The sequence below is a fragment of the Elaeis guineensis genome, chromosome 13 (genome assembly GCF_000442705.2).
Source record: "Elaeis guineensis isolate ETL-2024a chromosome 13, EG11, whole genome shotgun sequence".
Classification (NCBI taxonomy): domain Eukaryota; kingdom Viridiplantae; phylum Streptophyta; class Magnoliopsida; order Arecales; family Arecaceae; genus Elaeis; species Elaeis guineensis.
This window is the reverse complement of record NC_026005.2, coordinates 11806633-11816790: the sequence shown is the minus strand read 5'-3', so window position 1 is coordinate 11816790 and position 10158 is coordinate 11806633. Positions and strand designations below refer to the sequence as shown.

General features: G+C 39.6%; 1 protein-coding gene across 1 annotated transcript; it reads left to right on the top strand.

Annotated features, from left to right (window-relative positions):
* The first annotated feature begins 231 nt into the window (after positions 1-231).
* Positions 232-2443, top strand: LOC105056669 (uncharacterized). Its single transcript, XM_010938958.4, has 2 exons — positions 232-496; positions 1722-2443. The coding sequence occupies exons 1-2, from the start codon at positions 275-277 to the stop codon at positions 2133-2135; spliced, it is 636 nt and encodes a 211-aa protein (XP_010937260.1). The 5' UTR covers positions 232-274; the 3' UTR covers positions 2136-2443.
* Positions 2444-10158: the final 7715 nt, after the last annotated feature.

The window sequence follows — 10158 nt, the reverse complement described above, 5'->3', positions numbered from 1 at the left end:
AATATTCAAACATAATCTTGTATAATTTTGTGTCTTATGGTAGCTACTTCATGCGTATGGAAAATAAAAGATGGGTGAAATATTTTATTCAATAGAGGCCATCATTTATTTTAAGAAGTATAAGGGGTTTTCTGTTAAACATACCACCCATTAACCGCCGTCGCATAGGTGTAGCTGCTAGGTAAAGGCTTGCATTAGAGGCCCTGCACGTCAAAAAATCCCAACCAAGTCCCAAGCAAATGGATTCGATTTAAACCCCCCCAGCAAAACCCTAATGGAGGAGGAAGCGGCGATCCTGGGGAGCGATCTGGAGGAACTCTCCGCCTCCGCCACCGTCGTCCCCTTCGATCCACCGCTCCCTCTCCTGAGAGGTCCCGTGCCGGCCGGCTCCTCCGACGACCCCTCTGCCGGACCCTTCGTCCTCGCCTTCCGAGACGCCGGCAGCTGGCGGTCCGCTTTTCGAGCCACAGAGGCCAAAATCATCGAGCAATGCGAGGTTCCTTCCTCTTTCCCTGATCGGACCGGTTTCCATCTTGTCTCCTTAAACCCCACACCGATCTAGGGTTCCAATTCCTTCAGTTTTTATTATATGATTTTTCAAAATAGCCTATTCTCGCTGGCTTTTTTATCTGAATCCATTTGATTGAACCCATGAATGTTCTATGGAGTGCCTTTTTTTTCATTAGATGGCACAAGCGTTAATTCTCCGATTAAAAGATTTTTAAATCTCTATTTTTCATAAATCTATTGGAAGATCTCAAGAGTCAGATAAAGTTGAAAACTTTACGATGGAGAGCAATTAGAAAGATCTACTTTGGATGGTAACACTTCAGATTATGATGCGAGTTGATGTCGGATATGAGGTTGAGAGGCCCGTAGAATTTCTTGAAAGTACAGGACAGAGTCTGGTTTTGTGGACCAAGCACACATACAAAACTATGGGACTGAGCTTCTTCAGTGTGGTGATAAATTTCACCGGAAGGCATGGGAGAGAGACTCTCCATATATCGAGATAAAGCTTAATATATTGTAGGATGCTTTGTTTTTGTTGTTATTCGAAATTTTGTTTCGGCAGCTGGCCGAGCTGGCTGGCTGTAGAGTTGCCAGGCAGTAAGTAAAAACAGCTGCGCAAATTAAAGAGCACAAACCAGCCCTCGGCTGCTGAGCTTTGTAGCCAGGTTTGACAGTGCTCCACAATTCAATGCTGGTCGAATCAATAATGTATAGGGCTCAGAGTTTTGTTCTGGATGAAATAATTATGTGTTTTTCTTCAGAGTTTGCACTTATTATAGCTTGTGCTACGTGGACATGCCCAAAATGTTGTGAAGGTTTGCTGAGAGATTGTTGATGAAATTGCATCTGTAGTAACAAGAGAAAAAGAAATGCAAATAGATATAAAAGAGACAGGTCTTGTTGTATGTCTTTTGGCTTTATTTTCAATATATTTGCATGAGTTGTATTTCTTCAAAGAGGGATTGTGCAGAACTAAGGCAATAATGGCAAACCAGCCACGCACATGATATCAGACTCACATATCAAATAGATGCATCATGATGAATGCCTGCCTTGTTGTTTGTTAGCTACTACATCTTTTGTAGCCATCTTGCTAGTGTGAGATTGAAAACTTAGAACTTATATGTAACATATAAATCTACATCTTGCAAATCTTGCTTGCATTCTTATGAGAGACTGTGAACCAGTGATGGGATTCTATTTCACAGGCTGGAGCTCGTGTTGGATGCTCCATCAGTGCATCAAACAAGTGCAAACCCCCCTGGTGGAAGACTCTATTTGGAGTCTCGGCTGCAGATTTTGCAGAGCGAGAGAAATGTGAAGAGCGTGAGATGGCTTCCTGTCTTGCTGCATCTAAAGAAGCATGCATTCAGTTTGCAAAGGAGAAATGCGTATCTCCCTTCCGAGATGCAAGAATTGCATCAATTGATCTCAAGGGGAACCTGCAGCTTGATTTTGGTGCTCCTGAAACTGCCAAAAACATAACAGAAGCCACGTGTGCAGAGCCCAAATCATCTTGTTTTGATCGAGAGACTTCCTGCGATCCGGCAAAATTCAATCTTGAAACTACGAATTATAGAGGAAGCATCCTATTGGAGAAATCAGCTGTTGAAAATAGATGAATACCGATGTAATGGCTGTATGGCTTTTCTATGGTGAATCACCTGGGGCCAATGGACTTGGGGAAGTGGAAGCAAGAGACCCCTGTGAGGATGAGGTGTGAATAAAATTTCATGGAGGACAATAGTTCATGATCGTTTGATGCTGAATGTATGGCATGCGGCTTATGTGCCACCCACCTAAGATCTGTACATATGGAACACTTTCTCCTATTGTACATTAATGTGTATGTGTTGGAATGGGGTAGCTCCTTTTGAAATTTATCAAAGTTTGATTACTCAACATGATGATCAAAAATTTCATGGCTTCAGATGTTGAGTTGAACAAGTTGATTTGCTCTCTTAGTTAGCAGTGTAATTTGTCAATGTCATCAAACATGTTTAGGTTTTGAATAATATTGTTCAAGTGGATAAAATTGGGAGATATAAAAATATTATATGAATTTGCTTGGTGACAGATGTCTTCAAGGATGTTTGGGTATCTAATAATATTTCTTAAAAGGAATAAAATGGGGGATGTTGAGGAAGGGTAATATACCTGGATCAAAGCATGTTCTTGTCGGTGTCAAGGCAGGACCGATCCCCGTGGAATCTACATCACCTCAGCTAATCCGATCCTTACGGCAGATTAATCATTCAAGGATCACAGGTCATCCGACACCCATGCCATGGTCCGAACTCTCCTTTGAGATCAAGCCGATCTCGGCTTTTGGATCCTAATCTGACGGCTGGTCCCAGTGGCTAATGGGCTTGAACAGACTTCGATGATTCGGCTGATTCTTTTTCTGGCCGATCTCTAGCTACTTACTTCGAAAGAGGATCAGGCATCGGATAACCATTCTCCACCTGAGGTCCAAGCTGGAGGACACCCTAATTACTCTTCTTTGTACAAACCTATCAGACCATGCTGTCTAGCTGTGCTACTCCACTTATCAGCTGCGCACCAATTGAGTCCATGTTGCATCACTGTCCCCTATGCGGTCAACTGCATACTGGCTGAAGGAATATCTGCCGTCGGGGCCATTTAAAGATGCCCCATGCGGTTCTGTGCGGTGGGACATGGTCGGAATGACCTTCTGTCCTTCCACGTTTAACTTTAACTCTCCATAAATAAAGGTAAAGAGGGGATCCTTGGGGGATGCACACGTACTGGGCCATCCGGTCATCGGGTGTCGAGCTAAGGAAAACCCCCAACTTCGGTACCTTCTTCGGAGATTCTGAGTCAATTCTTACTCCTAACTAGTCTCTAGGTCATTCACTATTATAACTTATTATTTCAAGGAGATCGGCCCTCACTATCCCGAACCCCATGCGACGAATTGAGCCATTTTTCAGGACAATCTGAGCCTCATCTTTCTGACTATCCATTGTCTTCGAGTAGAACCTTCTAGAGGACCCTCCAGTATCCTAGCTCTGGCCGTCGATCCTAACTACCATCAATCTAACGGATGGCCAAACCCAAGCAAATCGACCGATCTTTCCTCCTAGCCAACGCTCTCCATTCAGCAATAGGGGCATCGTTAGCTCCCAGATTTGGATATCGAGGGAAAGATCTAATGCTAGACGACAGCCTCCCATCTAAAGTACAGATCAGAGGATGCTAATTATAGTTTCTATTAATCATGTCAAATTAGAATACGTCACCTTACTGTGCCATGCCACTTGCTGGCTATGCGCCGATTATGCCAGCATCACGTCATCTCCCCTACCGATTGTGCATCGAGTAAAGGCATGCTTCCCGTCGGAACATGTGGCATGGTCCGTACGGCTCAAGTGATCCGAAATGACTTTCTATCTTTTCTCTCTTGATCTCGATCCCTCTATAAATAGAGGTAAGGGAGAGACCCTCTAGGTACGTGTGTGCGCTCACCATGCTTATGCTCTCTCGTGATTCTTCTCTTTTTTCTTCTGTTTTGTCAGATTCCTGACTTGATTGTCGGAGGATCCACATTGGAGTCAACTCTGATCAGGACTTATTTTGCAAGGACACCACTTCGATGGTCTCCGATCTGCTCCAACCGTCTCCGATGATGGTCGAAAATCTTCCACAACAAGGGAGATGTGAGAGGCATCATGTTTAAATTTTACCAAGATTGTAAAACTACTACTTTTAGGGATGTCTCTCGCTCGTGTGCAGCAGGCAAATTTTGTCAAACACATTTTTCTATAATTCGCCAAACAAGCAACCGCAGACATATTATTTTTGCTGCTTGATAAAAACCAGGCGATATAGGTACGGTTATATTTGCAAGTAAGTTGCAAAGAAAGGAGTTTACATCTACCCCCTATTTCAATGTTCATAGCTAAAAGGATGCATACATGCATGCCAGCCCCAACGCACGCAACAAGTTGACAGTGACCATCTGAATACTTCTCACTTATCAGCAGTTTTATAGTCTTAAATTTGGATGAATCCCCCCTTAATTAAGTCATAAAATAAGCTACCAGTTGAAGAGAGATATTTGAACAATCATAATGCCAATGGCCCAACTTTTGTTCCCACATTTTATTTTGATGCTTTTTGTCTCTTTATAGATTTCCCTAATATTTTCTTATAAGTATTAAGGAACCAAAAATAACATTTGATAGACGAATTGCAGTTAAAAGGCAAAAAAATATTAATTTAATTTTCAAAAATCGGAACACTTTACTAATGCTTCTATGCATGTAAAGCCCAAAAATTTCTTGATATGTAATTATATGTATATAATTCAATCCCACATCAATTAGGCCAAACATTAAAATAGGAAGAAAGCATAGGAAAATCGCAAATCAATTCCAAGAATGAATAGAAAAGATCCACTTGCTGGATAAAACACTTATCAAGATAGAACCATAAGCAAGGCAGAGGAGACAGAAAGCAGGAGTGGGATTTTGAAAATTCATAATTGGATAGTTAAGGAGACATTGTTGCCACCGCCCCAAACTTGGTGCCACTGTATATCCTACAGAGGAATTAATTTTTTTTTTAAATATGGCCATATTAGTTTTCAACCATCAGATTTAGATAAAATATTATTAAAATTTTTTGAAATATTTTAAATAATTAAAATAAAAATATTTATATTAAGTTGAACCAAATGGGAGAATATTGTAATTTATTTGATTAAACCCATCTGGATGTGGCTCACACTAACAAACATCGAGATTTATTTTATATATTTTAATTGATCTGAACTCTGATTCAAAATAAACCTTCGATAAAATGATGAAGATATATTTGATGATTTGATAAAGTTAAGCTCTACACAACCATCTTAGATAAAGTCTATCTTTCTATCGATTAATTCAGATACTGCCTCTGATGAATGAGGCATGTTATAAAAGACTTCTACAGATTTGGTCTCCTACTTATCCAAGAGCTTGTGAGATCCTCCCCATTGGATATACTCGGATAAGGGATTGGAAAACCAAGGTGTTGCTCCATGACATCGAGAAGTATATTTAGGATTGATTCTCTTGTTGTTGCAGGTTGCAGATAATTGTAGAATGATTCTATTGGGCTTGAATAATAATGACTGAAGATACGATTATTTTTTTATTTAAATTTAAATTTTCTATAGTCCCTGCTATAAGAGGATGGAAGAGTCAGTGCAAACAGGAGTGCTTGAAAATGGTGGGGATGCAGGAGGTTAGGTCTTGAGAGAGTTTTGAGTATGATGAGGGTAGAACTTGAGAAAGGACACAAGAATGAAAAATGAGTAGGTGCCAATATTTCACTTGGTGATGCTTAAAAGTGTCGTCCAGCAAAAATATTTCCAATGCTTCTACAGAAAATGATTTGAAGGATTTCTCAATAAGTGATGTAGAAATATATTGCCAATTAGACTTCAACTATCATCTATACAAGCATAATTTATAGTTAATGATGGTTAAAAATATCATTAATTTTTGATATTTTTATTAAGCATAATGAAAATTAAGCCCAATCAAAAAATTCTCAACACTTCCGCAAAACATCGACAAATTTAGGTCTTCTTTTATCCCTTTTTTTTTCTCTTGTGGTGTAACCCGTGATAATTGCAACCATTTATTGCCACCTTTTGGATGTGTGTGTATATATAAGCAACTCGAATGGCGAAAGACACTCACTGGTGTATTGATGTTGAGAAAAATATCTCGAGATTCAATCCACAATAAGTCCAGAACGAGGTCCAGGATGATGAACAGAGTCCAACGAACCCAAAAACAGTCCAAATGGAGTCCAGATAGAGAAACTGCACACGAAAAAAGATCAGGAGGTGGGTTGGTATGGCCCATGGGCGGTGCAAGTCGACGGTGGAGCGGGCCAAGCCTGGCGGTAGAGCAGATGCGTGGCCCAGCATGCAGGTCGACCCAGCAGATGCGTCAACGCGCATGCGCAGCCCACACACGAGCGCGGCCCAGATTGCGCGGTGTACTACGGTCCATGGGTTGGGCGATCCTTGCGGGAGTGCATGGACCAGTAGGGCATTTTCTGCCTGGTTTCGCATGGTCCACTATAGATCGACGTTGGTTTTCCACTGGTTTCTCGTGGTTTATGGGTGTTCTCATGGACCGATGTGCGATCAGATGAGCTGCAGGGTTTTGTGGTCAAGATCCAACGGTCCAGATGCTATTTGGAGTCCAGAGATGGGTAGGATATTCTTTGTACTCGGTTTGAAGCCTTTAAAAACCCCTGTGGGCAACAAAGAATGGTAGACCGTGATAGCAACGTTCGGCACAAACCTGAGAGATGCTAACAGTCGAGAGAGAGTTCAGCAGGCAGACCCTGGAAAGGCATTAGTTAAGAGCAAAGGTACAAAGATATCTCAAGCAGACTATCAGACAACGGACAACGATCATCTCAAAAGTTCAGAAGGTCTCCTAAAGAGAGATTTTATGAGGAAGAGCTTCTTATTGAGAGAGAGAGAGATTGATGTATGAGGCTTGGGAGTGTGATCTCTTCTTGTAAATTTTCTCTTTTTCATAATGAAGCTTGTATGTCCCATAAAGATAAGTCTTTTGGTTGATCCACATATTTAATTATATTTTTATTTTATTTTTTCTTTTTTCTTACTGCAACGTGTAGTACTAGATCCTACACAATAATAAAAAATCTTAGACCGAAATAGAAGGTTCATTAAGGAAGTTAGTTCCGCTTCTTTATATGTTCATCTCTCACGGTGATATGAATTATCAAAATAACTAATTATTTAAGATAAAACCTACTTAACCGAAAGGGGAAAAAGAAAAGGACCCATTTAGTTTCTCTCTCCTGCTCTAACTTCCCCTCCATTTTCTTAAGGTATTATTGAATTCAGATTGGAACTTTCTGGTGGAGAAGATCGATAAGAAACTATCAATGTGGAAGAACAAGGTGTTGTCTATTGATGGTAGATTAGTTCTTATTAATGCAGTGCTTGGAGCCATTCCAGTGTATAGGATGTCATCACTCCCCATCCCAGCAGAAATTTTGAGAAAGATTGAAAGGAAAAGAAGAGACTTTCTTTGGAGAGGAAGTAGAAATTGCCATGGTTGTCATTGCTTGGTAAGCTGGTCACAAGTCTGCAGACCAAGAAAGTTGGGCGGTTTGGGCGTCATTGATCTAAAGACATTTAACTGTTGCTTGCTTATCGAGAGAAGGGGCAGCTATTACATGGACAAAAAAGATAGAAACTGGAGAAAGTTTGTACAGACAAGTTACTACAGGAAGAAACTTCCCAATCAAACTTTCAGACCTCAGAAGATGGTATCAGCCACTTGGAAGAGTCTGCTGGCAGTCAAAAACCTTTTCACACAAAGTACCTGGATAAAAGTGGGTAATGGCAGTCAAACTGCCTTCTGGCAGGATGTTTGGATCGAAAATACATCACTCAAAGATCGGTTCCCGGATTTGTTTTGCCTAACGACTATGCCATTCATCACAGTACAGAGTTTTTTCAGATTGGACAACTTAAAGATGGCTATTTCATGCACCACTCACTGCATAAGGAGAAGAATCACTTCAAAAAATGAGGACATTCTCTTGTTCTGGATTGATGCTTATCTTTCTTTATTCTAGACCTGCTTTAGCTCAAAGCCAGGTTCATGCAATGACTACCTTGACAAATTCATAGGGATCTCTTGTACATTCATTATTTTCTAACATGAATCTGGGTGGTTACACCTCCCCTTTCATCAAAAAAAAAAAAAAAAAGGTATTATTGAATTCGGATCTAGCAGGAATTAATTTAAGACTGCACCCTGTTAATCTTACCCATCACCTAGTTTTGTTGTCTAACATGCTAATTTTCTTTTTCTTGCCCAGCAATCTAGAGAAGAAGTCAAGAAAATGCCGGTGCCGGTTTGGTTCTTGTTCCCTTATCCATATCTACTTGCCTTTTTTCCATGATTCTATTTTGAAAAAGAATAGGGATCCTAAGCATCAAAGTCTTGCCATGCCATCTTCAAATCTTATTTTGAAATGGTCACACAAGAATATGCCAATAGCACTGCAGGAACCATAGATCTTTTAGTCTTGAAGCATTGACTTTAATACTTCCTTTAGATTTTGAATGTCCTTTGTTTTGTTTGTTTTAACAAAAAGCATGTATCTTTTATAAAGCAAAACTATGATAGTTGTATGTTTTTTTATCATGTTAGGTTTAAACTATGGATGGTTGAACTTGTGTCTTACTTTTCTGTTGCTTCCCAATGAAAAGAGTAGAATAAATTTTTATCATTTATAAAACTTTTATATATCAACTTTTAATTGGCCGATCACAGGGCTTGACGATGATTATGGTCATTTTCTCAATTAATTTGATCCTTGACCCATTTTCTCTAAACAAAAATTTTCTTTTCATTTTTATAATTTTTATGTCTGTTGTGATAATTCGATGCTTTTCTTCATGTTTATAATTTAGATCATGCAATTAAAAATTTTAAGATACACATAAATATAATACAGGGGAGCCTCACTTCGTTTCTTTCTTTCATTTTTTCTTTTTTTTTTTTCATCTTGTTCAACTTGCAAACCATGTGTTTTGAAAAACAAAAATTAAATTATTTATATATATATATTTTTTTTTCTATATATAGATTTTTCATAAATAATCTTTTGCAGTCCATAGCATCATTTGTCTCTTCGGATTTTTCATATAGTCTTTTGCAGCCCATGACATCATTCTTCTCCAACACCATGACCCCCCTACTAATTATCACTGTCATGCATTACTTACCTAATACTTGGTTTAGGTAGGTGCACGTAATCCTGTACGCAACCACCATGCCGCTTATCAAAGTTAAACATTTTATTATATTTAGAAGATACTCATTTGGACTCCTAAGTCACATCAATTATATGGTGCTTGTTTTAAATAATAACAATAACAACAAACATAAGTCGGCAGACTAGAAGTAGCCGTCCGGATCATCTCTTCCATCAATTCTGGCATGGTATAAAGTGACAAGGTGGACTGACCGGTCTGGGTCTTCGGAGATACGTCGCCATGCACACGTTTTCCCCATGACACCTACCTACAACGTTATGACCGCTTGCAAAGTTACCGACAAAAACTGGGACGCAGCATTTCGACCTCGGTAAGAACTATGGCCATGAATTTGGATTTGGCTACCTGGTCCCACAATACCCTACTCTGGGTCTTCTTTGCGGTACACGGTTTAGTCTCTTGCCAGTTTTCTTTTTTTTTTGCGATAAGAACTGTACCGGTTTGATTTATTACCAAGTTTGACCGTTTGATACTGAATAATCTCCCGAAGGGAGGGAGGACGGAACACGTGGAGGACAGCTGCCGCGGTCGGATGCTATTATGACCGACTGGATTGTTGTCTCTCTCCTGTATGTGCAGTTGCGCACTAACTCATTTATGGGGAATTTTTATAAAAGAAAAAAAAAACTCATTTACGGGGGTGGGTGGCAATTATTAATTTGTGGTTGTAAATTTTTTTTTTTTGATAACGAGGAAGCCATGATTAATGACTCTAAATGTCCCCAAAAGAATATTAATCTTGTTTAAATTAGCAATATTTTACGGTTTGCACTGGATTATTTAAATATCATTTA

What these genes read in the sequence shown, in the direction of transcription:
- LOC105056669 (XM_010938958.4), top strand. Translation starts at nt 275, where the DNA reads ATGGAGGAGGAAGCGGCGATCCTGGGGAGCGATCTGGAGGAACTCTCC. An exon ending in AAATCATCGAGCAATGCGAG is followed by an intron (nt 497 to 1,721) that starts GTTCCTTCCTCT and finishes TCTATTTCACAG; the next exon opens with GCTGGAGCTCGTGTTGGATG.